The following is a 13,775-nucleotide window of genomic DNA, read 5'->3' on the forward strand; positions in this document are numbered from 1 at the left end:
CACTTTAGCCTGGGTGAGAGAGTGACACTCTGTCTCAAAAAAAAAAAATGTATACACACACACACACACACATACACTCAATCCAATTAGAAAAGATATCAACAGGTATTTCAGAGAATATATATTAATAGATAAGTAATAAGCACATGAAAAGATGTTCAACATCATAAGCCATTAGGGAAATGCAAATTAAAATGACAATGAGATACCACTATATAGCTCTATTAATGGCTATTAATAAAATTAAAGGCCAGGTGCAGTGGCTCACGCCTGTAACCCCAGCACTTTGGGAGGCTGAGGTGGGTGGACTGCTTGAGGTCAGGAGTTCGAGACCAGCCTGACCAACATGGTGAAACCTCGTCTCCACTAAAAATACAAAAATTAGCATGGCATACTGGTGGACACCTGTAATCCCAGCTACTCAAGAGGCTGAGGCAGGAGAATCACTTGAACCCAGGATGTAGAGGTTACAGTGAGCTGAGATCATGCCACTGCGCTCCAGCCTGGGCGACAAAGCAAGACTCTGTCTTTAAATAAATAAATAATAAAAAGTAGCAACACCAAATGCTGATAAGAATGAACTGGATCACTCATACACTGCTGGTGGGAACTTATAAGATACTCTAGAAAGGCCGGGCGCGGTGGCTCATGCCTATAATCCTAGCACTTTGGGAGGCCGAGACGGGTGGATCACGAGGTCAAGAGATCGAGACCATCCTGGTCAACATGGTGAAACCCCATCTCTACTAAAAATACAAAAATTAGCTGGGCATGGTGGCAAACGCCTGTAGTCCCAGCTACTCGGGAGGCTGAGGCAGGAGAATTGCTTGAACCCAGGAGGCAGAGGTTGCGGTGAGCCAAGATCACGCCATTGCACTCCAGCTTGGGTAACAAAGAGCGAAACTCCATCTCAAAAAAAAAAAAAAAAAGAAAGATACTCTAGAAAACACTTTGGCAGTTTCTTTTAAAAGCAAACATGCACTTACTATAGAACTTAGCAACCGCACTCTTGGGGTTTCATCCCAGAGAAATGAAAATTATGTTCATGCAAAAACCTGCACACATATTTCCATAGTTCCATTCATAATAGCCAAACACTGGAAACAACACAAATGTCCTTCAACCAATAAATGGTTAAACAAACTGGGGTATATCCATACCATGCAGTACTATTCTGCAATAAAAAGGAACAAACTACTGATACATAACAACATGGACTGATCTTGAGGGAATTACACTTAATGAATAAAGCCAATCTCAAAAGGTTACATACTGTATGATGCCACTTACACAACTTCTTGGAATATCAAAATTACAAAATGGGAGAACAGATTAGTGATTGCCAGTGGTTAAGAATAGCTAGAGAAAGGGAGTATGTAACTATAAAACAGTTCTGTATCTTGATTGTGGTGTTGGCGACATGAAGCTACCTTGTAATAAAACTGCACACAACTATTTATACACATACACACAGAAAAGTGCTTGTAAACCCAGGAAATCCAAATAAACTCTCCGGATTGTTTGAATGACTATTTCCTTGTTTTTGATACTGTACTATGGTTATGCAAGTTGTTACCATCAGAGGAGGCTAGATGAAGGGTACACGGGACTTGCCTGAACCTGTGGACCTATAATTACTTAAAAATAAAAAATAAGAGGAGATAGAAGATTTAAGTCATCAGAGTAATGCCAATTATTTAATGACTAATTGAAAACACAAACTTGGATCTGATGGTAAAAAGATGGCAGCTTCTATGGAAAAAGAGAATAAAAAACAAAATGGTATGCTGTGCCTACTCTGTGTAAGTACCAGAAGAAATGTGAATGTTAGACAGCATTCAAAGCATTTTCAGTGTGAAAATATTACAAAATTTTCCAGAATAAGGAAATGATTAATGCATTATTGTAAGCTGATCAACTCAAAATATAACAAAATACTGCATGAAATTAAGACCTCTGGAAAGATGTTAACATGTGAGCAATCTTTTTTTTTTTCTTTTTGGCTCTGTTAATAAATTCAGAGACATCAATCTTTCAGAGACCACATGAATCCCAGAGGTCTATAAATTAACAAAAGACAGCTCAATGAAGATAGTTTACCTACAGAGAAAAAAGCCATTCAGGAGTTGTGGTACCATCCAAAGTATCTAGAAGAAATTGTGAGAAATATATAAACTAATATACTAGTCAAAAAAAAATTTTTTTTTTTTGAGTCGGAATTTCGCTCTTGTTACCCAGGCTGGAGTGTAATGGCGTGACCTTGGCTCACTGCAACCTCCACCTCCTGGGTTCAAGCAATTCTCCTGCCTCAGCCTCTCGAGTAGCTGGGACTACAGGCTTGCGCCAACATGCCCATCTAATTTTTGTATTTTTAGTAGAGATGGGGTTTCACCAGGTTGACCAGGATGGTCTCGATCTCTTGACCTTGTGATCCACCCACCTCGGCCTCCCAAAGTGCTGGGATTATAGGCGTGAGCCACTGTGCCTGGCCCAAAATTTTTATTTTACATGTCATGTGCTTACATCCTGAAAGACTGGTTACAATGCTTACTGTGTCAGCGAAAATTTTCATGTGCCAAAACTAAAAAAAAGGTAATTTGTTACAACATCTATAATACTTAACTTTTCTTCTTTTGCCTGTTCTTGTTTTCCTTTGGTATCTGCTGCTGTTTTCTGGAGAGAGCTTCTTGTTGCTCTGCAAGGTCGATTTTCCAAATTGCTAGAGCTTACACCTGGAGCAAGTTCAAACATCCACTGAGCTCGGAACATCTGGAGTTGTGCCTAAGGGGAGAAGAGCACAGTAGGACTCACCAAGGAAGGGTAGCTCAATTCTGGAACAATGTATCAGTATGTCCAACATCTACTTTCATGTATATACTTATTATTCTAAGTCCAGAAACAGCTGTTACTAAATATCCATTAAATACATGTAATCGTTTAAAATAACTTTCTACTCAAAACAAAGAATCAAGAAAACTTGCATAAGATACCTCTGTCAATACAGCAAAAGCTGAATGGTACTGGAGAACCAAATTTTAATTAGAATTGAAAATATAAGCCATCACTTACAGACTGAAGTTATAAGCTTCCTTTTTTTTTTTTTTTTTTTTGAAATGGAGTTTTGCTCTTACTGCTCAGGCTGGAGTGCAATGGCACAATCTTGGCTTACTGCAACCTCTGCCTCCTGGATTCAAGCGATTCTCCTGCCTCAGCCTCCCGAGTAGCTGGGATTACAGGTATGCACTGCGCCCAGCCAGAGTGTTACCAAAAATTCTGTAGGTAAGCCCAAAGTCTTTCTCTTAATTAACATTCTGTATTTAAGAAAGAAAATATCTTTCAAATATTTTAAAAATTTAAATGTGCAACTTTGAGGCTGGGTGCAGTGGTTCATGCCTGTAATCCCAGCACTTCGGGAGACTGAGGCAGCCAGATCACCTGAGGTCGAGAGTTTAAGAACAGCCTGGCCAACATGGCGAAACCCCATCTCTACTAAAAATACAAAAAAAAAAAAAAAAATTGCTGGGCATGGTGGCAGGCGCCTGTAACCCCAGCTACTCGGTAGGCTGAGGCATGAGAATTGCTTGAACCTGGGTGGCAGAGGTTGACAGTGAGCTGAGATCACGTCACTGCACTTCAACCTGGGCAACAGAGCGAGAACCCGTCTCAAAAAAAAAAAAGAAAAATTTGAAGCACATAAAAAGTGAAGTCCCCCTGTAAGGCAGACTCTGGTGTGTTGCCCAGATTCACTTTCAGAAATAAAGAACTTGCTACTCAAATTGCTGGGAGTTCTAGCTGAAAAACAGCTTGAGTTGTCAGCCCTTTTGGGTATTGCCTCAGCAAAATCACTGTCTCCTCAATCTGTTGTCAGCCCTTTTGGGTATTGCCTCAGCAAAACCACTGTCTTCTCAATCCCCACCTGATGACTGATCAATGGCTAATAAAGGCTTGGCTCTCTGTCTGCAACTCAGGTCAGCTGTGAAAGGGTATTGCCTCTTCAGAACTCCCTCGAGGATGGCTAAGCAGTCCATTAAGACTGCATTGCAGCTGGTCTTCTCCCTGCCCACTCGTTTCCCTCTCTTCTTTCCACAGGTGTTGATCCCAAAAGTATTCCTTAATAAACTTCCTGCACAGCAATCTTCACCTAGTCTGCTTCCTGGGGAACCCAAGCTGGGTTACACGTTCTGCCCAAACACAGCCACTGCTAACGGGGCTGCATATGTTGTTCCTGACTTCCTTTTTTTAAAAAGCCGTATCTAGAATATTTTAAAAATAATTTTTCTCTATATTCTGTACACAGCTTTGTTGCTATGCTTCCAACATGTTACACATATAGCTCTGACCTACAGAATCTTTAGCAGCATTCCATGTGTCTACTAGACCATCTGTTCCAAATAAATATTAACCTTACAAGTGCAGTGAGACACACTTAACTAGTTACAGCAACTTTTTTTCTATTTTAATGCATAAAGATTTACTTCATCCTTTTAAATGGCTGTAGTGTTTTCACTGTATGGATGCATCATTATTTAATAACAAGTGATGAATATTTAGGTGTATGATGCTTTCCAGATAAATAATGCTATACTAAACATCTTTATACTTGCATATTTACTTACTTTACTATTTCCCCACTATTTCCTTAAAGTTCATTTCCTGGAAGTAGAATTGCTGTATCAAGGGAATGCATGTTTTTCGTTTTGATCCATACCACCAGTCTGCCCTCCAGAAAGTTGCAGCAATTTGCATTTTCATGTACAGTGCATGAGTGTTCTCACAGCCTGGACATCGATGTACATTATTCACCAATCTGATTAAATTATCAATGAGGCTAATTATCTCTTCAAGTATTTAATAGCCATTTGTATTATTTTTCCATTCATAGATTTTTATCCTCTATTCCTCCAAATATATGAATGCTCTATATAGAGATGATGAACCCTATGCTCACATATAGTAAACAGTTTTTCCAACTGGCTATTTCTCTTAACTTTATGATACCTTTTGTTATACACAAGTTGTAAACTTTTAGGTGGTCAAACCCATCAACCTTTTTAAGATTATGGGTTCTGAGTCATGCTTAAGCCTTAGTTTGAATACTTAAAACCCATATGTTAAACTACAAGCAGCCATTATTGATATTTCTTTTTACAAAGAAAGCCATCACATTGTTTAATTATTCTATAAACCAGTATGAAGCAGTTAAATTCAATGCAAACTGTAATAACCTACAAATACCCATAATTATGACCAATTTCTGCATATGAGAAACAATGGAATAAAAATTAAAGATGTAATTGAAGAAACATGCCTGCAGATCTGTTTCAGCAGGACTTTCATTTTCTTCATCATCTTCATCTGCTCTGACAGTATCAGAATGACAATCTTCCTCAGCTTCTGCCTGAAGGAAAAAAACCCAAATAACATCAGGAATATACACATACCAGTTGCCCTCTGTAATCAATATTGCCCACTCAGCCACTTGCTATTTAATATCCACACTGTCAACAGTTTATGGAACCCACTTTGAGTAGCAAGGCTGTAGGGTGCCCTTGAGACCTTACTTTTAATTCCCAAAGGAAAATGAGTCTGAAAAGCATATTCTCTACTCCAAACCACAGTACTCACATTACTGTGAATCCTAACATTTTTCCCCCAAAACTTAACATCAGTTCTGTCCAACCAAAAATCAATTTAATTACAGTTGTCCCACAGGGGATTGGTTCCAGGAGCCTCCAGGACACCAAAATCCCTGGATGTTCCAGTCCCTTATATGGCATATTTGCATATAACCTATGCACATCTTCTCATATATTTTAAAATAATACAAATTTGAAAACAGTATACTACAAAAACTGTATACATGGCATTTACATTAAGTCATCTTTAAGTTACTTAAAATAACTAATACAATGTAAAGGCCATGTATACAGTTCTTGTAGTATACTGCTTTTAAATTTGTATTATTTTTTATTGTTGTATTGCTTTTTTCCCCCCCCCAAATATTTTTGATCCACAGTTGAATCCCAGGATGTGGAACCTGCAGGTACAGAGGGCCAACTGTATTATAAAAAGTAACAATTCAAGGCTATTACTATTCATAAATGATTTATAATTTATAATTAATCTAATTAGGTAAAAGAAGCCAAATCCTTCATTAACATATATATATATATAACTACTGATAATCTATAAAAAATTATTTTCACTTTTTCTGGCCAGGTGCGGTGGCTAACACCTGTAATCCCAGCACTTTGGGAGTCTGAGGCAGGAGCATCACTTGAGGTCAGGAGTTCAAGACCAGCCTGGCCAACATAGTGAAACCCCATCTCTATTAAAAATACAAAAAATCAGCCAGGTGTGGTGGTGTGTGCCTGTAGTCCCAGCTACTTGGGAGGCTGAGGTGGGAGGATTGCTTAAGCCTGAGAGATGGAGGTTGCAGTGAGCCGAGATTGTACCACTGCACTCCAGCCTGGATGAACAGAGACCCCCATCTCAAAAAAAAAAAAAAATGTCTGGGCACGGTGGCTCACACCTGTAATCCCAGCACTTTGGGAGGTCAAGACTAAATATACAAAAATTAGCTGGGCGTGGTGGCGGGCACCTGTAATCCTAGCTACTCAAAAGGCAGAGGAAGGAGAATCACTTGAACTCAGGAGTTGGGAGGCTGCAGTGAGCTGAGATTGCACCACTGCACTCCAGCCTGAGCAACAAGGTGAGGGTCTCAAAAAAAAAAGAAAAAAGAAAAAAAATTATCACTTTTTCTTAGAAAAAATGAATTAAAATAGGTTCATCTTTGGTATTCTCTTTTAGTTCTACAAGTTTTTTTTAACTTTTTATGAGAAAAATACAGGAATAATTAATCCCCAAGTATTCATGATCCAATTTCAATAATTATCAGTGTAATAATTCCTTGCATCAAACACCAAATCACAATATTCATATTTCTCAAGGTGTCATATGTAAAATACATATATTTCACAGTTTGTGAAATCAAGATTCAAATAAGGTCCACATTGTAATTGGTTGCTATGTCTCCAGCCTTTTGTAATCCTCTCTTTTTTCTTATAATTTATTTAGGATGAAACTGGGTCGTTTTTCCGTAGAAGCTAGATTTTATGAGGTGTCAACAAATGTGTTCCTTTGACCTCTTACTCTTATTTCCTGTAAATTGTAGCTGGATCTTGAGAGGCCAGATTAAAGTCTCCTACGATTTTTTTTTCTTTTGCAAGACTGCCTCATAGGTCATGTTGTATTTTCCATCGGAAGCAGAAATGTTCTAGAATGCAGTTGACAAGGTGCTATGACAGATGTTCCAAACATAATCGAGTCTAACACAAAAAGCCCAAATAATTTTAGTGTCCATAAATTTCTACAAGTACCCAAACAGAAAATACTATAATGTTTCATGTTAATGTAATACAACATTGCTTCTCTGTAGATATCCTCCTCACAGGTAAGTTTAATGACACCAATCAGATGTCACTTGATATTTCAATTTTTTCAATACTGTAGAATAAACAAATCCACTGGACTCTAGTTGAAAATGTATCGTTGGGTGGCTAAAAACACAGATTTGTTTCAGAAAACAGTAACATTTAGTTGTCCTATGGAGTTCAGCTAACAGTTTTTGTTTTCTTGAGACAGAGTCTCCTTATGCAGCCCAGGATGGCCTCAAACTCCTGGGCTCCAAAGATACCTCTGCTCCACCTCTTGAGAAGCTGAGACTACAGGCTTATGTGGCCATGCCTGACTGTAGCAGATGGTTTTTGTTTCATGGATCACTTAAGAGAATATAGTCATATAATCCAGGCAGGGCACAGTGGCTCATGCCTATAATCTCAACACTTTGGAAGGCTGAGACAGGAGGACTGCTTGAGCCCAGGAGTTTGAGACAAGCCTGGGCAACATGGCAAGACCCAGTCTCTACAAAAATTACAAAAATTAGCAGGGCATGGTGGTATATGCCAGTAGTCCCAGCTACTCAGGAGGCTGAGGTGGGAGGATCGCTTAAGCCTGGGAGATGGAGGTTGCAGTGAGCCAAGATTGCACCACTGCTCTCCAACCCGGAAGACAGAGCGAGACCCTGTCTCAAAAAAAAAAAAAAAAAAGAATACAGTCCATAAAATGATGTCACTTCTTTTATACAGCTAGCATGTTATTAAATGTGTTCTATGCAAACATGACTTCTGTGTATTAATGTTTTATATATACTAGGAAAGCTGCTTAGTCAAAGACTTTTCATATTAAATGTTTTATAAAGAAACCCCTTCAATTTTATCTGTCTACAAATCCCATTTTTATATATTGGATTGGCTTCAGTGGAATAAAGATAGACTGGAATTACTGTGTGTGACCTGAGGCTTAATAGAGGTCTCAGTCAGATGTCTTTCATTTTATCCTTTCATTCTCAATAAATGTTTGCTAAATTAAACTGAATCCTACCTTACAGCAAAAATGGCATGTTGTCTCAGTTCAGTCTGTTAGCTAACAGACTTCAGCAAATGAAACTTGCTCAATACTTTGTGTAAAGAAATGTGGCAATCAGGGAAATGACCTTAAAGGTTAGCTAGATAATAAACCCATTTAATTTTACTAGTTCCAAAGATGGTAAGTTTTACAATTTTGCAAATTTTAGTTGTATGTTATTTCAGGGTGGGGGGTGTTTATATTAACACACGTCTTTAACATAGCCACCAGACATACTTGCACTATATTACAGAACATAAATTAGCCTTGCCTCTTATCTTATCTCTGGCAAGCAGACTCAAACCAGAGGTGCCTTTCAGAGTTGACCAGTTAGTATATGGTAAAATGCTGGGCACACTGTAAAGCATACTCTGTGAAGCAATATATGAGATCAATAACTCAGGTCAATTTCCAGAAAAATGGAAAAGGATTAATGTATCATCAAATACATTTTTTTTAGTCTCTTAAGTTGGAGCTTTTCCTACTAAGAACACCACTAGTAGGAAAATATGTAATGAAAGACTGAATGTATAAATCCCACTGAGAAGTGTATTTCTCTCTCTTCTAAGAGTCTGCTTTATTATTGTAAACTCTAAGTACAGGTAATGGGAGGGGACCTGAGTTCTGTGGGGCATCCTTTGTAGTTTAGTTTTTAACTCTTGCCTAACAGTCATTCTAAACGGACTTCAAGGGCTTCTCCTGCTGTCTAGTTGGCTTGCATATGCTGCTTGCTCTATCTGGAAGGCCTTCTTCCTCACTTAGCTATTTCTATTCATCCTTCAAGATGCAGCTCAGGGTTCATCTTAGTCAGAAGCATTTTTCAACCTTTCTGATTGCCTCTTTTGTGTTCCCCTAATACCTGTGCTTACTTTTATCACAACATTTGTACTGAGGCTAGTTGTTTCATTCACTAGAGTTAAGGCATCGAGGACAAGAACACATCTCAGTTACCTTTGTAACCATAAGGCCAAACACATTGCTTGATTTGTAGTAAAGGCCTGTCTAGGCCTCAGCTGTCATGTCTGTGGGACATCTGCAAAGAGATATGGTGATCTACTGAGGTCCCTTTTCATATGTGACATTCTTTGATTAAAAGTTTATTATAAATCACCTTGCAGGTTTAGTTATATTGAAGATCTAGTAATGTACCTTAGTATCACACTATGCCAGGTTGATAAGTACTCAAAATCTGAATGATGAGGAAAGGAAATGGGAGAAGTGTAATATAGATGGCATCTTTCTTCTTCCCTGTTACAGTGGAGTTTTAAACCATTCTTACTTTGATTTTGACAGTATGATCACAAAAACAAACTATTATATCTGGGATCTGGCTGAGCTGACATTTGGTCAACTCAAATACCACCTGAAATAAGTAGGCCCTCAGTTGCCATCTGGAGGTTTTCCTTTTATTTTTCATAATCGAGTTTGACCTAAATATCACCCTCAAGTAGCTCATGTGTATGAGTAACCCATGTCTTCATCCTGTTACTCCTGTTTCACAGGTGGGATTAACAAACTATAAAGGCTAAATGCTTAATCTTGGTCAGAGAACTATTTCTGAAAGTTTAGAATCGGGGCATTTGATGCCTTTTCTATCCTCCAGATTAATTTAATAAATTCAGCCATTCATTTATGCAATAAATATGAGTCTACTATAAATTAATTCGTTTGGAATCATTTCATCCCTGATTCTTTCAGCCCCAGCCAGAGGTTAGATTCTCAGATGGACAACTTATTCTAAACCAAAGAAAAGCACAGGACAGAAACTACGTATTCCAGTACGAAACAGTTCCCTGGAATCTACGCTGTCAAACTCTGCAACTTAGCTCAGTCTCTCCATTTGGACCACACCGACGCCGCGGAGACGAACCCTCCAACCCCACTCTGCCAGGACCGCCTGCCAACATCCTACCTAGGGAACTGACGCCTCGTGGGGCAGACGCGTCCTACACTCAGGGCTTCTCAAGGTGCAGGCAGGGCCTGTCGGTGGGCTCAGCTTTTCAGCAGAAGAGCAATCAACAAGTGTCTTCGCTTGCCAGGGCTCCCTCCTAAATTCAGAAGCTGCGACAGCTCACCTCGGTCTATGCTCAATGCTTCTGATATAATCCCTCGAGAGGACCGAGACTGGTTCAATATACTCAGTGAGCCGAGAAGGGACATTTTCCCCGGCTGTCCTGCAAACGTCCCCCTCCTCACATCGAGCCCAGCAGGGGCTGGGGAGGCTCAGCAGAAAGGAACTCTAGGGAGAGACCAGGGTTGGTACCCTCCCGCCCTCCGACTCACTCCCTCTCAGGCCAGGGCCCTCTAACGGGTGGCAGCCGTGCAACTCCCACTCCTCCTAGGGTCCCTGCCGACCCCCAGCCCTAGGCCCGGGCCCTCCTTGCACACCGCGCTCCCGGCCCGTAGCGTCCACCCTCCAGCCCCCTGGCCAGGTTACCATGCTGGCGCGGCGGCCTGCTGCACTCGAGGGCGGCTCTCCGCGCCCCCTCTGCACCGCCCCCGGAGGAGGGGTGCCGGGTGTCCGGGTGTCTACTCCTGCCTGTCTCTGCAGCGGGGCTTAGCAGAGTTCTCGGTCGGAGAAGCGCACCAGGCAGCGGCAGTAACTGCGGGCCCGGCGTACGGCAGCCATCTTCGCGGGGCAGGGGGCCAGATCCGGGCGCGCTGGGGTGGCGGCGGCGGCCAGGGACTCGGGGAGTGGAGGGACGCCCGTTGCCAGCCGCGGCGAGGGACTGTGCGAGCACCCGAGCGTCCGCCCCACTGGAGACCCCGGACGCCGCTGCGGAGCTGCCCCTCAGCTGCAGAACCCTGCGCCGACGCGCCGAGCATGCGCAGTGTCGGCGCTGTCCTTGTGCGCTGCCCGGCCCCCCCAGCCCTAGGGCTGCCTCGTGGTGGACGAGGGGTCGCGGCCGGGCAGTGTGCGCGCGCTAGGCGCAGGGCTAAGGCTGCCCGAGCGCCAAACCTCAAGCCCAACCCGTGTGTTCGGCTGAGTGAACACTTAAGCGAACTTGAACAAGCATTATCTCAAAAATGTTTACAACCCAAATTTAGGGGTAAGTCCCTAAAGCAAGCCGCCCAGAAGAGCATCAAACTGGACGCTTGGGACAGTCGCTACAAAGTCCTCGGAGACTCTGGCTAGAGTCCTGCGCCAGGAATTTGGGAAAACAGTGAAACTTCTCAACAGTCACAGCTGTTATAACAACTTATGTTTTTGAAAGCACAAACTGGAGGTTGAGGAAAAGACGCGCTTTGGTGCCCAACAGGAGGAAAGCAAGAGCCAACGCAAAGCACATCTCACTACAAATCCCATAATGCAATGGGGGGGGGAGGGCTTTCGACTCCGTGGCCCTGAAACCCAAGTGCCGTGGAGACAGCGCTCGCGAGGCTCTCTGGGATTTGTAGTCCATCGCTCAGGTTTCAGCACCGGAACTTACACTTGGTCCTCAGCCCCACCTCTTAAAGCTCAAACTACCTGATTTCATCTCAAGTGAATGTACTTATCAGATGATACTTTGTTTTTCCACAGTTTAAATCTTTTTTACTACGAGTTTCCCTATTATGTGAAAACCGACAGCCTTCATAGGCTATTACCTTCATTTAGCGAACATTGACTGAGTTTTTAAAGTTTCTATTGGTGACGGGAACTAATAGGGTTCCAAACATTCAACTAGTTTACAGAGTTTAAACTTCTAATCCATTCTATTCTGGAGATTAAAAATGCAGTACATCTTTGGCAGAGAAGTGGAGGTGAAAGTGCTGGGGGAGGGGAGAGAGTACCAGCTACAATAAGGAAGTCCCAAATGCCCCGTTGCCTAGGCTGCAGTGTAGTGGCACGATCTCGGCCATCTCGGCTCACTGCAACCTCCGCCTCCCAGGTTCAAGCGATTCTCCTGCCTCAGCCTCCTGAGTGTCTGGGATTACAGGCACGCGCCACCACTCTCGGCTAATTTCAGGCTGGTCTCAAACTCCTGACCTCGTGATCCGCCTGCCTGGGCCTCCCAAAGTGCTGGGATTACAGGCAGGAGCGACCGCGCCCGCCTGCAGTGTTTTAATATTGAGCTTCACCCTTCGGATGAGTGTAATTTTATTTGCACCCTAAGTCAGCTACCTATAGTACCTTCGTGTTTAAAAGGGGCCAAAAATGTAAGTTTTTAGTTTAAAAGGAGACTCTAGGGCTTAAGTCATTTTAATGATAAATTTCCTCCCAATGAACCCCTTAAAACTGGATTTTGAAATTTAAACTGGGGAGGAAGGGTTAAATCTAAGGATTTATAATAGAATAAAATGATAAATGTGACTCTTGAATGCTAATAAGTTTTACAAACTGAGAATGAAGAAATAGTTTCAGAACAAATCTGTTTCATTTAAAATGTTGAGTGCTAATTTAAAATAGCTTGGTCAATTAGCACAGATGATTTCCTTTATTCTAGCAAGTAATTAAAGCTTAATAAAATATTTGTAAAGATAAATTGAGCATTAAAAAACTATTATGTTTCATAGCTACTAATTTTCTATTTTCAGTCAGTTCCACAGTATCCACTAGACCTCCTTACAAGGTTATATTCTTTCATCATACTGTATTTACAGGATTATAATTTCCTGAGGCCAAAACTACTGATCTAAGCTACTTACTAGCCTAGCAGACTGTTGCTAAAGGTAGACTAAGACAGTACCTCAGTTTGCCACATAGACCTGCTGAGACAATTTGATTTGACTAAAACTGATCATTTTACTTTAGAAATTGCTTTTCATGGGAGTAGTACATGACTTGTTAGATTCCTTCTTGTGTCTCTATCTTTCCACTGATAATGATTTTCCATTTTCCTTTGCCATATGGGCTGGCTTTTAAATAGGTAAAAACAAAGGTAGATACAAATGTTAAACATCTGTCAAATGACCAGATGGCCTTTTTCCATTTGGGAGAGGGAATCTAAAGAAGCTTGACTATCTTATATCTTGCATGTTTCTTCCACAAGATCAAGAGGAGAAAAGGATTCAGACCGTAGTATAGAATCTTTCAGTAAAAAACAATCTTCAGTCTGTAGAATTCGAAAATAAAAATAGTGAGAAAAATCTGATACGATGATGAGCAGGGAATTGTAAACTCAGAGAACAGTCCACAAAGTGTTAAAGGGTTTCTGCTTTATTAATTAAATCTGTGTTGCTTAAGGCAGCGTGACCAGCAGCATTAGCACCAGCAACTCTGGGAGTGCAGCCCAGGAATTTGTTTTAACAAGTCCTCCATGTGGTTCTGATGCTTCTAGCTAATGTTTAAGAACTGTTGGCTTAGAACAATTATGTAAATGTAAAAT

General features: G+C 41.2%; 2 protein-coding genes across 2 annotated transcripts in view; both read right to left on the bottom strand.

Annotated features, from left to right (window-relative positions):
• The window catches only part of FBXO9 (F-box protein 9), a 34,700-nt gene extending 25,256 nt beyond the window's left edge, over window positions 1–9,444 (bottom strand). Inside the window, 3 exon segments of the mRNA XM_064360979.1 lie at window positions 2,623–2,781; window positions 5,309–5,398; window positions 9,418–9,444. Coding sequence (XP_064217049.1) covers window positions 2,623–2,781; window positions 5,309–5,398; window positions 9,418–9,429 — 261 coding nt within the window. The 5' untranslated portion in view covers window positions 9,430–9,444.
• Window positions 9,445–10,919: 1,475 nt separating this feature from the next.
• LOC135268363 (uncharacterized) lies at window positions 10,920–11,108 on the bottom strand. Its single transcript, XM_064360978.1, has one exon. It carries the CDS (start codon window positions 11,093–11,095, stop codon window positions 11,024–11,026), a length of 72 nt encoding a protein of 23 aa, XP_064217048.1. The 5' UTR covers window positions 11,096–11,108; the 3' UTR covers window positions 10,920–11,023.
• Between the last annotated feature and the right edge of the window lie 2,667 nt (window positions 11,109–13,775).

This window comes from Aotus nancymaae, unplaced genomic scaffold (genome assembly GCF_030222135.1).
Source record: "Aotus nancymaae isolate 86718 unplaced genomic scaffold, 86718_ANA_hifiasm-v0.15.2.pri h1tg000040l, whole genome shotgun sequence".
Lineage (NCBI taxonomy): Eukaryota > Metazoa > Chordata > Mammalia > Primates > Aotidae > Aotus > Aotus nancymaae.